General features: G+C 40.3%; 1 protein-coding gene across 3 annotated transcripts in view; it reads right to left on the reverse strand.

Annotated features, from left to right (window-relative positions):
* LOC126926077 (SET domain-containing protein SmydA-8-like) overlaps positions 1–21,705 on the reverse strand; it is a 165,257-nt gene that overhangs the window by 49,206 nt on the left and 94,346 nt on the right. Inside the window, exons 1-3 of one of the 3 annotated variants that reach the window (XM_050742185.1) lie at positions 2,555–3,040; positions 2,273–2,463; positions 1,537–1,696 (exon numbers count right to left, since the gene is read on the reverse strand). The exons of 1 other annotated variant lie outside the window; for it this stretch is intronic. In XM_050742185.1, the coding sequence (XP_050598142.1) occupies positions 1,537–1,677 (141 nt within the window). In that variant the 5' untranslated portion in view covers positions 1,678–1,696; positions 2,273–2,463; positions 2,555–3,040. One more of the 3 variants, XM_050742186.1, reaches the window with a different exon arrangement.

The following is a 21,705-nucleotide window of genomic DNA, read 5'->3' on the forward strand; positions in this document are numbered from 1 at the left end:
AGCTAATGAGACTCGGTTTATGGTGAGCCTTAGGTTTATTGAGGGTTTCTCTAACGACGCTTGGGCCTTTACGGTTAGACAATAGAAGACGTCGCGCGGTCCTCTTCACGCGACGTAACACAACCCAATCCTGAATAATCGATGAACATACACAAAAAGTGGGTTTTTGCAAAAAAGATGTAATTTTGTACTTTGTAATTTTACTTTAATTTTACTTTACTTTATTTTAATTTACTTTAATTTACTTTACTTTATTTTAATATACGATGTATACTTGAATTTCTTATAACCGGGTACTACAAAACACAGAAAATTTTAATTCAGCATATGAAAAAATGTTAAATTCAAAATTTGTTACGTTTAACATTCGCCTTTTTCCCAAGATCCTTTAAATGTTATATACTCGTATATATACTTTATAAATTTTATAACAGTGTCATTGTTAAAAATATGATAATAAAAATTTGTTTAAAATATGTAATGTCGTTAAAAATTTAGTAAAACTCTGACATTACAGTTCCAGAATTAATAATTATAAAAAAAAATTGGTTAAACTTGAGAAAATCGTACAAGAGTAATAAATAAATTAGAATCAGAAGTATTCAATTATTTAATGTCTTATCTTCAAATTTTAATTAATACGACAATTAATTGGATAATTAATACGACTCAGACTTAATATAAATTTGAAACAATTGTACATTATATTTATACCAAACTATCCTTTGTACATAATTAGCTTCAATAAGGAATTGGTACATTTCAATGAATCGTCGCACGCTATTCAAACGTCTAAACATATCGTGCGATATTGCCACATCAGCTACCACTGCGTAGCTTCTGAAAAATCTGCACGTAAACTTATCTTTTCATTAGCATTTAAGAAAAGGTTATTACATTCACAAGACAGTTTTACAGAAATTAATAAATACACCATCATATTTCGATATAATTTAGTGCCAATTTTGGTACGGTTCTTGAATATAGTTTTCCTGTTTCAAAAGAAAAAGAAAAACTAAGAGCCTCTTTTCTTAAATCCGCCATATATCACTGTGTTAAAATGCATCGGCTTTTGTTAACAATTTCTCTACAACTATGTGATAAATCCATTCCAGATTTTCCTCAAGGGTATCTTATACCCCAAATTACGATAATTTCGTTCCAAAATTGAGAGTAGTCTTGAATTTTGAGCCTTACCTAACAACTACTTCAGGTAGCACTGGAACTTGAATTTCTTTCAAATTCCGGCTAAGGTTCTAACCTTATAAATAAGACAACCTTAACCAAAATAATGCATTGACTTTAGGCGATGGAAACCATACTTAAATCAAAAACCATGTTCTAATTGTGATAAATAATGTTCAAACATAGTGTACAAACTTTATAACGCATAAGGAACAATTTTACAAGGCATAATAAATTTGATTACATTAAAGTAATCTTGCTTTTTCTCCTAAGAACTAAACTTAATATAATATAATTATGTAATTGAATTTATAGGCTAGAAAATATTAGATTAGTACGAAAACTACTAACCTTAAAACTTTTACAAGCTTTTGCGTGATTCCTCCAATCCTCTTTCTGATGTTGCTTACTGCAGTAATACACATTTCCACAGGCACTACATTTATGAATTGCATTTTTCCCGCAAATCGCACAAGTAGTCTGAGATTCCATTGTTAAAACTTGTCACAATCTCATTTACAAAAATGCATATATTACATACGTTGTGGTAAAAATGATTCATATGTTCTTAATTACTTTAATATTATTTTATGTGCTAACATTTCTTATTTATAGTAACAGAGATTTAAATAATTAAATTATAAATTCTCGTTATAAAATAATAATTTGAAAATATAGAAATTCCAATAATATTTCGAATTAGTATGATATATTTAATACATACTATGACGAAAGAAAAAATTTAATATTGCAAGTAAAACAAATTTTCCATAAAAATAATAGATATTTTTTCATTTTCATCACAGTTTGATTAAGTTACATATTCACGTATAATATTGTCAATTAAGCGATTAAAATATATAGTCTAAAAAATAGACGAAGGAAAAATATAATTTAATTATAGAAAAATTTGTTAATATGAAGTCGTTAGAAGTGGGATATGAATATAAAAGAGATGTATTTTGAATATAAAAATGCACAAAATTTAATGAAACACACGGTATTGTGATTAACCGTGCAATTAAAAGCATCATCCTATTGAAAAAAGAAATGAAGGAAGAAAAAAGTTTGAGATTTCAGAACTTACCACAAATAACTTTTTAATCGTAAGAACTCGAACAAAAAATTTTTAAATATCTTCTTTCATTTAATAAATTTCATTCACTTATAACTATTATGTACTTTTATAATAAGTTTTATATAACATAAAATTTAAATAGAAGTTTAGCTCACATATATTCTGTTATAAATTAAAAGTACGAAGTGATTCATTAAATTCTGAAAAAAGAAGTAATATTAAATTATGTGGGGTTTAAAAAGTATTAGTATTGAAAAAGTAGCTATGTAAAAATAATTGAAACAAATATACATTTAGTCGAAAAAGTAATTTAAAAATTGTACAACACACGACGCGATAAGCTATTTTGTTATTTAAAACAAGAAGCGTCCGCTTTTGCACGATGATATAGACTAACTAAGCGTATTGCTTGAGAGGAAGTTGATTTCCAGAATAGAATCTATTTAGAGAAGAGCAACAGTACTTGTGCCTAGACATGTACGCAAGTAATTATATGCCTAGGTATAATGCGTGTAGCATAGTACATCTACACATCTTAACATCAATCCATATTTCTAAAACATTTTCAATATGGAGAACATTGAATGATTTACACATGCAAAGATAAATATTAATTTTATAATGGAATCTATGTATTAAAAAAATATATAAAATCGCGCGCTTCTTATTTCTTTTTTTTTTTTTCTTCTTCAGCACGTTGCGTATTTCCAACTTTATTGTTAGAAAATAGATGTGTGTGAAAAATGAAAGAGAGAAAGACAAAAGGAAAACGCCACGAGACGAGCGCATTGCGTATGTGTTGAATGAATGAATATGCAATAAAACGAATTCATTCCAGTTTGAGATGTATAAGAGAATAGAGCGGTGTACGTTAATACTTTGTTATTTTGTTACACATAAATCTTATATTTAATAAAACGTTATATATTATTACTTTAACATTCATAAACCATTAATTTTATAAATTAGATATAGTAGCAGAGTAAATCTTCAGCTAAAGAATTAAAAAAATTAAAATCCTCTGGGAGTATATGCATTATGTTTACTTTGAACTATATTTTACGTGCTTTTAAGTACTTATTTGCTCTTCATAGCTTTGAAAATCGAAAAAGATTAGCTAGCTACCTTTCTAAGCTAGATTATACTATTACATTATAGTATTATACTATTGAGAGACTTTATACTTTTCCGAATGATAACGAAAAATTTAATAAAAGTTAAAATAACAAATAAAATATTTGAATTGAAATATTTGAAATATTTGAATTTGAAAGAGTCTCAAAGGAACCATGGATTGCAGCTCAACTGTCAACTAGGGAAAAAAAGGTTACAGTTTTATTAATTATATATGAAGTGGTATGTCGTGATAGGTGTAGAAGGAATGCTCAGATGTTTCAACAAAAAACGTTTATTAACTTAACAACTGACGTCCAATAACAACAAGCAACAAACACAATTAACACAAGTAACAATTCACAATTAACAGTTAGTGCGCTTGATAACGATCCAGTGCTTAACGGAGGTTATAAGAAGTCGAACGCTCGTATCACGTAATCCTTCGCACTTCGCAGCTCGGGGCAGACTGAATCTCTTTGATTCAAAAGCCACGCTAATTCATTTCTTTGTTAGCCATTGATATCGCGCGCGTTTGTCGAAGTCCGCGACGACTACCACGTATGCGGTCTCCCGAAAATTAGGCGAAGGAGCCGTAGGGATATCGATGACACCTAAGGCTCGTCGGCATAGCGCTTTTAAGATAAAGCGCCTCGTGCCGCGAAACCGTTGGAAATTTCCGAGGTCGAGTGTCGCCACATATATTTGTCGGATTGAAGTCAGAATTATGGAGATGGGCGTTTAATGAATTTTCATTAGAATTAGCCATTGTCGTGATACAATGGAGAGTTTATTAGCACGGGCTTATTAACAAGATTAAGCACTCGTAGCACTAGTGATAATGACCTTAGGTTCGAAACGAATCCGCGGTCACGGGATGATAAACGTATGTTCTCGCACAGTTCAAGTCTAACTCTTTGTTAACTAGATGTGAGGTATTCACTGGTTGTAAGATAGTACTGTCACTCGTCAATGAGACCACACGAAAGAATGATTCTTCGTCTCGACGATGTCGTCGAGGAAAATTATATTGGGTGGGTCTAAGGATATGAGATCCTCGGATTCGTCAAAGAAAGCTTTCGTTCCAAAGGTGAGGGAAATTAGCGCTGTTGCTAATTGGTCGATCTCCATATCGGCGTTTTGAAAGAGATGCTGGCCGCCCTTGAGGGTGGTTGTTGACGGGGGGGGGGCAACGTTCGTGGAAGATAGGTTTCTCCTATCTTCCCGTAGTTGCAACAAAGTCTATTTGACGGACTTCGCTTGACTAAATCTTAAGATCTATAGCGGGTCCTCACGTTAGCTAAACATATACTGCAAAGGCATGCCGACACCCGGCGATCATCTTAACCGGAGGACAAAATCTGCGTGTGGCGGGCCGCGGGATAGAAACTATTGAAGTATTTACTGCCACGTGTCGCTACGACTATTTCCTTTAAGGAGAGGTATAGAGTTACTTTGTGCCTTTGTTAGATAAAACGTTCATCCCTTTGACCGCGGCTACGTTCGGCGACTGATTGTCGCCTCGAGCCCAAGCTCATGATCATAAATCTCGAACAATCGGAGCGACATTTGTTTATGCTAAGTTACAGAGTTACGGTATTCCCGCGAATCCAAGGAGGAGTTCCGGTGTTCTTTCATCTCCGACACGGCCATTCTGACTATCACACGTCTTCGGGTGTAGCTACAATATTGAGTTTTCTTAACGTTAGTCTCGGTACAATTAACATTGTTTACAATTTAACTTAATGTCTAAATAAGCTGAGGGTCCAGTGTAACAACAAAATTTTGTTCGGAGGTTTGACAACCAAAGGAATAGAAGAGAACATGAATTAGTAACGTTGTAATTAGTATTGGAAGTGCTAGTTGCATCCTGTGGGTTATCAGTCGGGTCATAACGGCGAAATGGACCAGTCTCGATTTCGCACCCCAATGGATCTCGTTTTTCTAGATCGCACGACCGCACCAAACTTCGTAACACTGTAGCTCATGGTGCGCGTGAACACATCACTTGCCCCTTAGTCGAGCTTCATAACACTATAGCTAATGGTGCGCGTGAACACATCACTTGCCCCTTTACCGAGCTTCATAACTCTATAGCTCATGGAGCGCGTGAACACTTGCCCCTTTACCGAGCTTCATAACATACTCCGTAAGGTGCTACGGTCTTTGTGCTAAGGATCTTCCGAGATCGAGGTACTCATGTCGTCGTGGTCACTGTTATTGCCGTCACTACCGACGTCCAACTCAGCGGGAACGCGACTGTCCGGCATTTTTCTTAATCTGTCGTGACTGTCTTTATACGATCGTTTGCCGTCTAGCGTTTTTAGAATATATCTATCTCCTTCCAAAATCTCGGTTATTACAAATGGACCCTTGAATTTCGGCTCTAGCTTGGTTTGGTTTCTTTCCTCGTTCTTGCGTGGTACGAAGTCGCCGAGGTTAAACTTAACCACTTTAGCTTTGTTCCTATCAAATCTTTCTTTGTCGTATTGGGCGTTACTTTCTATGTTCTGTACGGCCTGCTGCCTTACATCGGAGATATCGACTTCTTTTTCTTCGATATTGTCGGGTAGCAATAGGTCATACGTTCTCGCCAATCTACCGATTAGTAGTTGTGAAGGGCTCGAATTAGTCACGCGGTTGACGGTGCAGTTCAACGCTAGCTGCATTTCCCCAATCGCGTCTTGCCACGGCCGCCCGGTCGTCTCTACTGTCGTGAACATGTTTTTCAACGTGCCCATAACACGTTCTACTTGTCCGTTAGCCCTACTGGCACCGGTCGCTATCAAGTGAACTTTAATTCCTTTGCTTTCGCAGAACTCGCGAAATTCTTTACCCGTAAAACACCTTCCCTGGTCCGCTATTATCCGACAGGGACTCCCGAATAAAAATATAGCGGATTTAAGCGCTTTAATGGTGTTAAGAGAATCTATCCTACGAGTATGATGCAGGTATACGAATTTAGTGAAGGCGTCGATCAACACAATGACGTACTCCTTCGAATCGCTTTTACCACTCAGCTTGCCCGTTATATCCATGTGGACCGTGTGCCAAGGTATGCTGGCCTTGGGTATGGGATGTAGTTCGGCTTGTATCTTACCTGAACTAGCCTTCGAAACTCTACAAGCATGGCAGTTCTCTACGAACTTGCGAACGTACTTCGCCATTCCTTCGAACCAGTAATACTCGTATAGTTTCTCGAGCGTCTTATCCCAACCCAAGTGCATAATTGACTGATGCACATGGTTAATAACGGACCACCTAAACCCTCTTGGAACAATAGGTAAACTGAGAGTCCTGCCTCTTCTTTGAATTTTCCGGTAGAGAGTACCGGACCGTAATTCGTAAGTATTCGCGATGTCTTCCGCGAGCTCATCATTTTGCAACTTTTCGACAATTCCCGAAATTTGGGGGTCACGACGTTGTTCGGCTAGTAGCCAGTCTTCCGAAATTTCGGCCAGATTAACCATTTTCTCTTTGATTTTGTCGAATCTGATAGGGTCAACGCCTGTGGGATTTCGCGAAAAGAAATCTACGTGGGCCATTCGCTTGCCCTCCCGATACACAATGTCGAAGGTAAACGTTTGCAAGTAAGCCCACCACCTGTGTACCCTGTCATTCAAATGTACTTTGCTCTTAGATGCCTTTAATGAATTGCAATCCGTGACAACAAGAAATTCCCGTCCGTGCAGGTAGTGGCGAAAATGTTTTATGGCGTTTACAACAGCTAATGTTTCGAGTTCATAAGAGTGATATCTGGATTCCGTGAGGCTGGTTCTTTTACTATAGTACTCCACTACTCGATTTTTACCTTCCACCTTGTGCATCAAAATAGCCCCAAATCCTTCGGAGCTAGCATCGGTATGTAATTCTATTGGGTAATTGGGGTCAAATAGCATTAACACCGGTGCGTCGGTCAGAAGAGATTACCTCTTGTCTTATTTTTTTGTGCCTGTCCGCCCATGTTATATTTTTACTGCCGGACGTAAGCGCGTATAAGGGTTTTAACAATTGTGAAAATTTAGGGATGAACTTCCGAAAGTACGAGGCTAGCCCTATGAACTGCCTGAGCTGTGTGGCGGTCGTCGGCGCGGGTAGGGAGCTTAAGGCATATACTTTATCCGGGTTGGGACGGACTTCTCCGTTCTGGATTACGTATCCCAAATAGAGTATCGACGTCTTCAGGAAAGAGCACTTAGAAAAGTTAAACGAAAACCCGGCGTTTACAAGGGTACTTAACACGATGTCCAACCTCTCTAAGGCTTGATCTATTGAGTCGGCAATAATTAGGACGTCATCCAAATAGACAACGACGTAGGAATACGCAAGGTCGCCCAGGGCATTGAAAATGGCCCTCTGAAAAATGGACGGTGCATTTTTCAATCCGAACGGCATCGTTACGTACTCGTACTGCCCGTCGGGTGTAACGAACGCCGTGTATTCCGCCGAATTGGGGTGTATAGGAATTTGGTAGAACCCGCTGGCCATGTCCAGGCTAATGAAGTATTTCGCCGTTTGTAACCTCGCGATTTGGTCCGCGATAAGGGGTAGGGGGTACCGGTCCGCGACCGTATTCTTATTCAACGCTCGAAAATCTACGCACAATCTATCCGAACCGTCCTTTTTCTTCACGAGTAGCATGGGGCTCGCGAACGGCGAATTGCTAGGTCTTATAATGTTAGCTCTGAGTAGTTCGCCGATTCGCGCTCGTACGATCCTCCGCTCTTCCTCGCTAAGTCTATAGGGGCTTCTTTGGACGGTGATGTTAGGGTCGATCAACCGTATTTCTAATTGGCCCGTATTTACGCGGGTACGTGGGAAACCCGTGATGAACGAGTTTTTGAATCTGTCGAGAATGGAAATTAATCGGTCTTTATCGTCGCCGAGTACCTCGGTGTCTACGTCATTGAGATCGATCGCAGGTTCGGCGATATTATTACAGACATTAACCGTTTTCGACTTACAAATATCGAGGTTATTGCGCGTCATGAGTACGTCGAAGCCTTGGCTTAAAATTTCGTATCCAATAATAATATCGTGTTTTAAGAAATTGTCGGCAAGGACGTGAAAAATTACCTCCAGTGTAAGACCGCTGATACATACGGCGGACAGAATTTGGGTCGTACTCTTAACGCAAGTGTTCCCAATTCCTCGCATTACTACTATTTCGGTCGTTCTCTTGCCGGAAAATTTTGAAGCTACCGATTCTTTGATTAATGAGCATTCAGCTCCGGAATCAAAGCAAAACAGGAACGACTCACCCTGGTGACTTAATTTACCGGTCGGGATCTCCACCACGCAGAAGTTAACCTGTCGCTCCTCTTTCGTAGCAGGGTTTCCTCTACGTAAGGTCGGGCAGTTGGGCGCGATGTGGCCCTCCTCGTTACACCTGTAGCAGGACACCTTCGAAGACGTGGCAGCCCGGTTTTCCCCTGATTTTCGATTGCGTTTCTCCGCCTCCAGTCGTGTCCTCTCGCGGCACTCAGATGCTTTATGTCCGTGTCTACCGCAGTGGTAGCACTTGTGTCGGGAGTCAGAAGGCTTATGCCGTTTAGCTTCGGGACCTGCGGAGGAGTTGCTTACTGAAGACGCCGGCCTCTTCACAGAATCGGAGAGCACTGTCATTTCGCCTGTGAGCTGGTCCTCGGTCTTGATATCGTACGTGAGTGCTATCCGTAGGACGCGCTGGTCCTGTGAACCTATATGAAGGAGCACGGTAGCGTTGACTATCTCGTCCTTGGTACACCTTTCCCACCTCGCCATCAGGAAGGAACGTAAACGGCTGCTGTAATCTCCCAAGGTTTCACCCTCCAGTCGTGCTTGGTTTTTCATCTTCCATAGCGCCGTGGCAGCTGTCTCTTTCCCACCAAAGCGTGTAAGGAAACGGTCTTTAAACTTTGGCCAAGAGGAAATTTGAGTAGCAGGTACTTGTGTAAGCCACTGCGCTGCCGAGCTTTCTAGAGCGGCACTCAAGGCACAAAGTAGCGCACTGCCTTGCAAAGGTTTTTCTTCCATGATCACGTCAACAGTCGCACACCATGCGGCTGGGTCGGAACCCAAGCTTCCGGGGTTAAAACGCGGAAGCGGCACGATCGTAGATGTTTCACTCGGTCTTTGCTCTCGCGGCTGAGTTATCTGGCGCACGATGGCCATGAGTTGTTCCATCGTTACGTATGGCCCTGATCCCACTTGTGATGTCGGATTGAAATCAGGATTATGGAGATGGGCGTTTAATGAATTTTCATTAGAATTAGCCATTGTCGTGATACAACGGAGAGTTTATTAGCACAGGCTTATTAACAAGATCAAGCACTCGTAGCACTAGTGATAATGACCTTAGGTTCAAACGAATCCGCGGTCACGGGATGATAAACGTATGTTATCGCACAATTCAAATCTAACTCTTTGTTAACTAGACGTGAGGTATTCACTGGTTGTAAGATAGTACTGTCACTCGTCAATGAGACCACACGAAAGAATGACTCTCCGTCTCGACGATGTCGTCGAGGAAAACTATATTGAGTGGGTCTAAGGATATGAGATCCTCGGTTTCGTCAAAGAAAGCTTTCGTTCCAAAGGTGAGGGAAATTAGCGCTGTTGCTAATTGGTCGATCTCCATATCGGCGTTTTGAAAGAGATGCTGGCCGCCCTTGTGGGGAGGTTGTTGACGGGGGGCAACGTTCGTGGAAGATAGGTTTCTCCTATCTTCCCGTAGTTGCAACAAAGTCTATTTGACGGACTTCGCTTGACTAAATCTTAAGATCTATAGCGGGTCCTCACGTTAGCTAAACATATACTGCAAAGGCATGCCGACACCCAGCGATCATCTTACCCGGAGGACAAAATCTGCGTGTGGCGGGCCGCGGGACAGAAACCATTGAAGTATTTACTGCCGCGTGTTGCTACGACTATTTCTTTTAAGGAGAGGTATAGAGTTACTCTGTGCCTTTGTTAGATAAAACGTTCATCCCTTTGACCGCCCTTTGTCGCCTCGAGCCCAAGCTCATGATCATAAATCTCGAATAATTGGAGCGGCATTTGTTTAATCTAAGTTACAACGTTACGGTGTTCCCACGAATCCAAGGAGGGGTTCCGGTGTTCTTTCATCTCCGACATATATTTTCAATCTTGCCGACCCATGCGTTCTTTGAAGTTTTTGATAATCCTTGTGATTATTAGTACAAGGGTCGCAAAGAGATCAGGTAGAAATCAAAGAGAAAAGTACTCCTACGCATGTTGCCAGGAGATTTTTAAAAAATGTTCAAAACAGTTGGTCGACGTAATTGTTAATAATGATATGGCCTATTGGGAACCAGCCAGTCAACCGCTAGACGCAAGGGAAGTGAAAAGAGGTTCTACGAGGATTTGTGGGGTAGAACTGGACGTGCAAATCCCATAATGCCAGGAAGCAGAGCCTCCGAGTTGTCACTATGCGATTATTTTTTGCCGATCGCCGTCGAGGAAATAGGTGACAGAATCAAAAGAATTAGGAATAAAACAGCGGCAGACGGGTTACTAAAGCAACATCTCCAAATACCTGGCCTGCCCATAATAATTGCTAAACTGTTTAGTATATTATGGTATGATTCCTATTTTCCAACCACATGGAAGGAAGATGTGACCACATTAATACCTAAAACTAATAAAGATGGAAATAAAGTGGAAAATTGGCTATTCTCGGCCGAATTTTCTCATCTGTCCTCGTCGGTAGGTTAAGGGGGGTTATCGCTTAAAGCTTAAAGCAAAAAGCTTCATCCGAGAGCGGATGTAAAATAAACATCGAACTATTAAACGCGCCCTTAAATTACAGCAAGAAAAATGAGGGGGGGGGATATACATAATTATGGATATCTCCAAGGCTTTTGATACAATACCCCACTCGGCGATAAGACCTTGCCTGGCGAGAAAAGGCGTTCCGACCCCTATGATCGAAATGATAGAAGCAATGTATAAAGGGTAGAAAACCACAATAAGAGCAAAAGACGATTCAGGTTCCTGTGCTGGCCTTCGCTGATGAATATCGTCTTGCTTTGTAAAGACGAGGGGGAGGCACAGTGCCAAATGGACGTGCTCCATGAATACCTGAAAAGCCTGGCTATGAATATATCTGGTGAGAATAGTCAAGCGTTTTAGGTGGTAGCTAAAAAGGACACCTGGTTGATAAAGGACCCGGAAGTCAAGATCGATAATGCAAAAATATCTGCAATAGACCCGGAAGAGTCCTACAGGTACTTAGGTGCTAAAATAGGGCCATTGAAGGGCGTCCATTGTGGCATAGTAGTGCCCAAGATTCTGAGCATGGTGAGAAGAGTAAGGAAGCTCTTCTTAAAACTATGCCAGAAGATCGAATTGTTAACCAAATACATCTTCCCCCGATTTATCTATAATTTGTTGATCAATCCATTTAGTGACGGTGTTTTGAAGTTATTGGATAGCGACGTCAGACAAGAAATCAAAGCTGTTCTTCATTTGATGCCACCGGTTTCTTTTACGCTCTAAAGGCAAATGGAGATTCGAACATATAGTGAAGTTCGGTACCCTAAGGAGCGTAATCAAAATAAAGAGTTCAACAGATCCGGCGGCGGCTAGCTTGATCGGTACAGACACAGATTAAAATTAAAGAAGATCGCAAACTTCCTAAGAATCAATTAGCCGGTCACTAATGAACTATATTGAAATGCCAGCAAAAGACTAAAAAGGAAACATTATTAAGCAATGAGCCGAATTAAGAGGTCAGACCAGAGACTTCACTGACTTTGCTAAGGAAAAGATGAGCAACGCGTAGTTAAAAGAGTACAATTTATTAAAGCCATCCCTCTTCATCAATGCCTTGCGGATCCGGACTAACACCTTTGGCACTTGAACGACTTTAGCACGAGAGGTCAAAAATATAGATGTCATGTGCAGAAGGTGCCATGTCTAACCAGAAACCCTAGGACATGTTATAGGGTTATGTCAATTCACTAAAGGTCTCCGGATCAAGATGCACGATGAAGTGAAAACGCTCCTCCCCAACAAATTAAGAGAAATGAACGAGGTATATGTCGATCTCACAGTGAAAGTTGGAGATAATCTGTATAAACTGGACTTCATAATGAAAAATAAGGAATGGATTCTCGTGATCGACAGAGAACAGAGATTATCTCCAGAAAGTGGAAAAGGAGAAGGACGACAAATACCAAGCGTGTCTAAACGAACTAAGGACTAAGTATGGCTTCGAGGAGGGTGTGATCCTACCGGTGGTGCTGGGAGGCAGAGGGACAATTACTGCTAAGACAAAGGAAATTTTATACGAATTGGGCTAGGACAATAGCGAAATAAAAACGATAATTATGAATGTACTAAAAAGCTCCATAGAGATGTGCAATATATTTTTAGATGGATGATTCCATTATTGTTATTTATGATTTATATATGATATTGTAGTATCGCGGAAAATTTAGGGATACATTTTTTTCTGATACTATTTATTATTTGTAATTTATTTACAATAAATTAGTTATACAGATATTAATGAGACAGAGAACGATGATTGTTTAATATGGAACTAAATGTAATAGTCTTACTCTAATTCGAACACTCTCGCAACTGGACAACGCCAACAACTCAATCTCTCAGCTACGCTAGTAACTCACGCAACTCGACAACGCTAACAACTCTTCTCCTCGACTCCTCGATTAACTCTGAACTCTCGACTCACTCCCATTCTCGATCAATCGTTCAACGCTTCTCGACCAATAGCAACTTTTTTTTAGATTCAAACCGTCCTGTTAACGCTCCGAAAGAACTAGGTAACTTTAGTCACATAGGCCTTTCTTTTCCTATGTAAGCTAACGACCGAAAGACAGGCGACATTGTTTTGGTCAGTTTCTAACCAGGCTTTTTCCTCACGATACTACAATATATATGTCGGCGATGAGGGGACATCGGGGCCTTTCTTTTGGAATTCTTGAGAAGATCCCCAATACTTTAATCTAGACTACTTATTATAGCAGTACTTAAATAATAAGACTTAGAAATAGTTATGATTCAATCTTGTTATGTTTGCCTGAGATTTGTGACGGTGGGCTTGGACTCGAGGTGACACAACTGGTCTCCGAACGTAGCCACGGTCACGGGATGAACATTTTTACCTAACAGAGAAGTGCCAGTATTGTGGGACATTGCATTAACAATCAATGCCCGGGCAGGAGCAATGTCGGCTCTACGCAGGTCTACCTAGCAACGGCGGCTAGAATTTTGTTGATATCCCCGGGTAATATGCAACGAACAAACGCGATCGTAAGGAGAAGAAAATTCCCATCAGCCTTTTATTCTTGCGATCACCTTGGAGAGTTGGCACATGGTTTTTAGGTGCATTATTATACCAGTAAATATGATCTATTGTACAACAACGATGGCTAGTCCGAATGAAGATTCGTTACACGCCCATGAACCTAACGCCTAACCCGACATATATATTATGATATATATGAGTCGTAGTACAACTCTTCTTACAACATTCCGTACAACTCTTCTCGATTCTTGCTACAACACTTGCTTCAACTCCTCCTGCAACACTGTTCGCAACTGAACAACGGCTGCCTACTATACCATGGTTTTAGTATGCCTAACACACAACAGATGTGGATGACAGATGGACAAGTACACCTTTTGTAATTACCCCGTGTCGTAAAGGACCACGGGTACGTGGCACATTGGGACCTCAAGTCTTTCAGCACTTTTATTGCTTTTTATCTAAAGTACTTAAGGTTCCTCCGCCCCCGATGCTACATTATTATTCCCAATTTTTTACAAATTGGAAGTAGCATCGAACAACTCTCATTTTGAAAAGAAATGAAGATCTCAATAACGTCGACCCATTACTACAGGCTTTAACCAAACTATCTTCTGAATTATTGACTCCAGATTAAGAAATTTTATTCTGCAAAACCACAGGCGAAAGGGATTTACATCTGAAAATGGATGTAAACATAATATCGAATTATTAAATACTGCCCTAATTCAAAATAAGGAAAGTAAAGAGAAAAAAACGGAGGAATATTTATAGTGGCAGATATTTTCAAAACCTTTGACACGGTATCGCATCCTGCGCTAAAGCTATGTCTGTAGAGAAAAGGTATTCCGAGTCCAATAATTGAACTTATTCTTAAAATGTATAGAAACTGTCGGATAGTAATCCGTGCTAAATACAATCATGAAGTCCAAAACAAATATTCTTAGAGGAATAAAGCAGAGAAATCCATTAACTCTACTTTCATTTAATATATGCTTAGAACCGCAGTTGGAAAAGACTGCAGAAAATACAGAAGGTATCAATGTCAGAGGGAAAGGAAATATTCCAATGCTCGCATTTACGGACGACGTGGTCCTCTTTGGCAAAGATAAAATTGAAGCACAGCGACAAATTACTATGGTATTGAAAGGTATTTCCGCAACTTAAGTTAAGTAAAAGAGCCTAACTTTCCAAACATAAAAGCAAGGCATTTGGTTCCTGAAAGACCCGGTGACAAAAACTGATGATAATTACTGTCACGTCTCAGGCACCACACAAGCCGTAACGCGAGGCAGAAAAGGCAGAAAAGAAACCCTAATACTTTCAGAAAGATACCAGCAGAAACAAAGGCTGCAACATCCGCAAAGAAAATTATGTGCCAAAACTCCGCGTTATCATGGGAACAAACTTTCACGTGACAATTATCTCATTACAGTCTTAAAATATAATTATTAACACTAGATTTACGGGACCCGTCAATTTGACGGATTTCAAACTTTGAAATGAAATATCTCAAAAACCATAGCACCAATTTTAACCATTTTGCATCGTAAATTAATCATTTCATATAAGGAATTTATACACAAAATTATTTTTTCCTAGGCTTTCTAATTTTTGAAATCTGTATGTAGTATACCTATCTCTACGGGACCCGTCAAATTGACGGGTAAACGAAAATACGCATTTTTCTTTAAAAAACCGATTTATTCAAATTAAGTCTGAAAGGAACAGTATTAGGCTTCACGTTTAAATAAATTATTGTAGCGGCACTCGATAGCAAACTTTCCAACGGTTTCTGTCCCGTGGCTCGCTCCATAAAGACTCTACCCTTCGAATAAGATGATTGCCAGATGTCGATACATTCTCATCGAATATTTTCAGCTAGCCTAAGGATCCGCTATAAATCTTAGGATTTATTTAGCTAAGGTCCTCCAAAGGGACAAATAGTCTTTGTCTCAATAGTCCCTACACATACCACCCACTACGGGAAATCTGCTTTTCCTCACGTACGACGCTCCTCGCTAGCAACTTTCTCTCAAGGGCAGTTACCATCCCTTTCCAACCACCAACTCACGATTTAGCCAATTAACAGCGACGTCCATTTCCCTCACTCTCTGAACTAACACTTTTCTTAACGAATCCGATGATCCCGTATCCTTAGACACACCCAAACACAGTTTTCCTAAGGAGCATCATCGCGACACAAATTCATTCTGTTCTATCGCGAGCCGCGAGGCAAGTCGGAAGACGCCTATCTGAATTGTTCGTCCGCAGTCGTACGTAATAGCGACTCTGAATTTCTCGACATTTGTGCAATCGTCTCGACTCGAACCACCGCGTAAAGTATCGCGCCGAGCTCGAACTTGTAATCTTGAACCGATAATTGTACCGTGCTTTCGGCGCGCTAGTGTATACCACGAACACAAGCAAATAAACAGTTATTGTTAAACAATACCGAGTGATTCTTCTATACCTATCAAGCACATCACCTCATTATTAATAAATAAAACGTCTTTTTTTAAAATTATCACTAAAAAAATAACAATAACGTTAACGGTACAGGGTAATCATATCTATTGAGCACATTTTTTGCAAATATACTGAATATTGTTTGTGCATTTTCCGCATACGATCTTTTTGCAATAATCCACTTGGCAACTTTTTCGCACTTCTGACGTTGAAGGCGACAGAAATGAAGTGTCTGATCGTTGGCAAGTGTTGTCCTTGTTTTCTCCAGTTAATTCCTCGGTTAAACAAAAAATGAATTCCTTTCTGGATATTTTCGATCTGATACACTCTTTATATAGTATCCACGCGTTTATCGTTGCCAAATCCAAAATATTGAAAAAGACTTGAAGGGACCATCGGAAACTCCTTGCTTTCACGCTCTATTTGCGTGCCATTTGGTCAACACCATACTTTGTTTTATTGTAAAAAGCAATGGTTTCTGTAACACGTTTATAATTATCTTCTATTCGTACACCTGTATGTTTGGTGCTTAGAAGGAGGACTTTTACTTTAGATTTACTTTCATACACAGTAAGTGTGCAGTTTTGTGATTTATATAAATTTGAGGAAAACAATGTCATCTTGTCCTTTTTTCTCTTGAGCATCGAGTTTCATCTTTCCCCATATAAGGGAAACCATTCAAAATATATTTTGTTTGGACGTCAACTGCTAACCAAAACTTAATGCCAAATTTATGAGGCTTATTCGGTATATATTGCGTAAATCTGCATCGGGCTTTCGTTGGAAATAATTGTTCATCTATTGCGATATTTTCATATGGCTTGTAACAGGCCTATCTATTACTTATAAATCTGTTCCATATTTCGGATATCAGCGCAAATTTATCTGTTTGTAATCTTTCGGAGGCTTTCAATGATCTCGCTTCATATGCGCCCCGGGCATATAGAATTCCTAGGAAACTACGCAACTCAGCAAATGTGATTGTCCAGTCTTTTTTCAAAACTCGATGCGCCTCGGTTTCAGTGCAATCGTTTATGTGTTCCATTATGTGTCTGTCAATTATCAATTCGAAAGCACTAGTTACATAAGCCGACATAATATTTCTCTTAGCATAGCCAGTAGGCCCTGCGATATCCTTGAATATCATACGAGCGGGCGTCCTATCCCTAGATTCGCCTGCTTTCAGTTTTATGCACTATGTCCCGTCAATTGCAATTTCAATTTCACCTATTACATTTTGGGATATGCTTGGAATGCTCGTCCTTTCATCCTCGGAGTCAGAACTAAAAAGAATACGCATCCTTTTCTTGTTACGACACACTTTCAAGAAGTGTTCCTCTTCACTATCCGAAGATCCTTCTATCTCTCCACTTTCGATGTATTCAAAGCTTTCACTGTCAGCTTCGCTTTGACCTAATTCATACTGATCTTCTTCGGAGGTATCCTCAGAACAATCTTCATTGATGTTGACATTTTGTCCAATATCTTATCATATTTCTTGAATTTACTCATGATTGCTAGAAAAGAGGGATTGTTCAAAATAAGAAAATACTGTGCCCAAATTCAATTATCCTATTGTAAATACTTACAAAAAGTGGGGATAATAATGGGAAATGTCTACAATAACTGAAACTTTTGCACACTATCTTTGAAAAACGGATTGTTTATGAAATCAGCTAAGCCGTCAATTTGAGGGGTCTCGTAGAGATAGATATACTACATAGAGATTTCAAAAATTAGAAAGCCTAGGAAAAAATAATTTTGTGCATAAATTCTTTAAATGAAATGATTAATTTACGATGCAAAATAGTTAAAATTAATGCTATGGTTTTTGAGATATTTCATTTCGAAGTTCGAAATCCGTCAAATTGGCGGGTCCCGTAAAACTAGCGTTAATGTTATTGTCATTTTTTTTAGTGATAAATTTTTTTTAATGATAATTGAAAAAAAAGACTTTTTATTTATTAATAATTTATTTAAATGTGAAGCCTAATATGTGTTTCTTTCAGACTTAATTTGTATAAATCGATTTTTTAAAGAAAAATCCGCATTTTCGTTTATCCGTCAATTTGACGGATCCTCGTAGAGATAGATATATACGATACGCCCGTAAACCTAGTGTTAATAGTTATAAATAAGCGTAGCCACTTAGAGTTCAGTTCAGTTGTCAGGTAGAAGTCAGCTTTGAGTTTAAAACTCAGCCAATTTCCAATTGAGGTTCAGTCGCTTTTAGTTCAGCAAAGAATTGACTGAGAAACAATTGTTAACGAATGATATAATCAGTCTTTGAATAATTATAACATTTAGTAAAGTGCGATCGATAGTATATGTAAGCAAAGTGAGAGTCTCAGTCATTGTAATATTCTCTTCTTCAACAATCTCGGACTTGTAGCACATTTGCCACTCAAATAAAACCTTCCGTTGACTTTCATTGTCAACAATCAAGAATTACTATTATATATGTAGTATCTTAATGGGTCTTAGAGGAAAGGACAAGTAATGATGTTTTGATTTAATAAATAATATTCGAAGCAACGAAATGATTACAATGCTGTCGTACGACTTATTTTCATACGCGGCTTTCGACTTCCCGATTCACACTCTCCGGCTTCTACACTCGCTCGCTCTCGCTTCTCAACTCACACTGCACACCTTTTGCATCCGTCCTCTCCGGCTTCTCAACTAACACTCCCTTTAGCGTCTCTTTGTCTTCTCCCGTCGTTCGAGACACGTGTCCCGAAACGCCCGTGCCCAGGGTCACGCAGGCCCTTTCCACGAAACTGTCCACTTAAAAAGAAGACCGACGACACATTGATGTACCCGACGATGCCGCGGCTCTCGCGGCATTGTTTATGGTTCGGCCGATATCTTAGGCCTTTTGTCCACGATACTACATTTGGCCATCCTGCAATAACATCTGCCCTCAGATGTGGTCTTCAATTTCGCTATCGTCGAATGCGTCGTCTTCGGCGTTGAGGACCCAAGGCTTCATGAAGTCGGCGATCGTCGACGTGTGCGTAGGCCCCTCATGCTCCCCCATGTTCTCCACCATGTATCCGTCATTCCGCATTGTTCGCAATACCCGGTACGGACCTAAAAATTTTCCCCCGAATTTTAAACCTGGGTCAAATTGGGTTCTCTTAATGGCCACCAAATCTCCCCTTAGGTACTGCTTCGCACTCTTCCGTCTTTTGTTGAAATTCCTTCTGTTTTCTTCCTGCATCGCAGCGATCTTCCTTTTTGCGTCCTCACGTAACTCACGACGCTGTTTTTCGAAATTCACGCCCCACTCTTCGTCGGTTAATCTTTTGATTACACACCCATCGGCCTGACTGCACGTTGCGGCATCTAAAATCTCACGGACTTCAATGCCCTTGTTCTGTGCGCTTCTCAAACGTGCAATCAGCCCGTCCTCACACTCAACCTCATACACAGCACCCGGCAGTGGATTTCTACTCGGGGTATCCGCGTACTCCATATTTTTGTCCGGCCTTTGACATACCTGACACTTAAAATCGCCTTCGTTTTTTCGCAACTTCACCAAGTCATCTATTTCTCTTTTCTCAGACGGCGCCAGTCTCCGCGTTCTTCGCACTATGGGTTTGTCACTTTTCAAATCGACGTTCGCGGTTATCCCGACGTCCCGCTTTTTCTCCGGTTTATACCCCCTAACGATATCGCGAATCGCTTCACGATAATGCGGTTCCTGCACGTGCGATGAATCTATTTTGTCAGTCTGCTCTATATTGACCCTCGATATATCCGGCGCGTCTTTGAAATCGTCAGTCTGTTCGTCAAGTCGTAGAAAGGTCACCTCGCCTCGTTTAACCTGCAACTCTATCTGATCTAAAAAATCAGTGCCTAACAACAGACTGTGTTTTCCTAATACTTTATTTGAGACAACATGCGCAGTAACCGAAAATTCATGTCCGTCGGCCGTCATTACCTTCGTGAATTCACCCCAGGTCTCATTGTCAGCGGAACCGAACCCTTCAATCTTATATCTACAACCGCCTAGAGGTGGTGAACCTAACCTCGCATACACGTCTGATCGCATAAACGTGAGATCACTGCCTGTATCCACTAACGATGTAATCTTACAGTCATCTATCGACATTTCTTTCACGTACTCCTTCTTTTCGGGTCTCGAGATGACGTAAGTCTCCTTTGGTCGTGCAGTACACTTCGCCGCAACATGTCCAAATTCGTTGCAGCTAAAGCACTTCACACCTTTCTCTTTCTTTGGACACGTAACACTCAAGTGATCGTCACCGCCGCAATTGAAGCACCTTTTGGTATCACTGCTCGTTTGTCCCGACTGATTCCGCATTGCTGACCGTTTCGCTTTATCGTCCTTGCGTTCCCCAGATTTTGTTTTCGCCCTCATGTCACTTTTCATCGCTTCATACTGCTTGAAGCGTTCCTTCAACTGCTGCATATTCCTGGCCTCGTATAGTATGGCTTTATTCGTGACCTCATCGGCAATACCCTGGATAATATAGTCGATTACCGACTGTGTATCGACTCTTCCTTGTCCCGCAATCTCACGCATATTATACATATATTGAAGCAGACTCTCGTCTGTTCTTTTCGTTCTATGTGCTAATTCCTGATGTACCTCCCGGTCACTCACTAAGTCTTCGAATTCATCTACCAACGCCTTTTTAAACTTCGCCCAGGACTTCGTGCATCGTTCTTGGCGTGCGAAAGCTTGAGCAGAGCCTGTGAGAAGCTTCCTAGCGAAAACCACCATGTGGATGTCCGACCAGCCACACACTTCCGCCATTTCCTCGAAATCTCTTATCCATTGGCTTACATTCGGTAGGTCACCTCCGCTGAATTTTTCTAACGAGTCTTTTACGTCTTCAAACGTTAACACCGTGCACTTAGGCTCGTCTTGCCTTCGTCGTCTTACCACTGGAGTCACCCGAACTCCGCCGTCTTGACTACCGAGATCGTGATTCCCTGGACCGTTGCCGTCTAAACGGTCCCCAATCACGCCCATCTCATCGTCGTCGTCTTCTTCTCGTGCACCGTGTTCCCGCTCTAAGCGTACCGCAGCCAGCAATCGCGCTACCAGCTCGCGCTTTCTACCCGCTAATCTCAGCCGTCGTCTTCTCAGCTCGTCTTTCAACTCAGGTATTTGCATCTGAGCCACCTGCTCGTCAGTCAAAATTGCTTCACCTGCATTGTAGTCACTCATCGTTCCGAAATATCACTTTCACTTGTCACTCAGCGCTCTAGATCCCGGACGAGTCCCCAAAATTATGTAGTATCTTAATGGGTCTTAGAGGAAAGGACAAGTAATGATGTTTTGATTTAATAAATAATATTCGAAGCAACGAAATGATTACAATGCTGTCGTACGTCTTATTTTCATACGCGGCTTTCGACTTCCTGATTCACACTCTCCGGCTTCTACACTCGCTCGCTCTCGCTTCTCAAATCACACTGCCCACCTTTTGCATCCGTTCTCTCCGGCTTCTCAACTAACACTGTCTTTATAAGTAAATTTCATTCTTTTTTTAAATTATAATTTAAATATTTTTATTTAAAAAATTAAATAAATTCAAAGTCAATTAAT

The sequence above is a fragment of the Bombus affinis genome, chromosome 17 (genome assembly GCF_024516045.1).
Source record: "Bombus affinis isolate iyBomAffi1 chromosome 17, iyBomAffi1.2, whole genome shotgun sequence".
NCBI classification, from domain to species: domain Eukaryota; kingdom Metazoa; phylum Arthropoda; class Insecta; order Hymenoptera; family Apidae; genus Bombus; species Bombus affinis.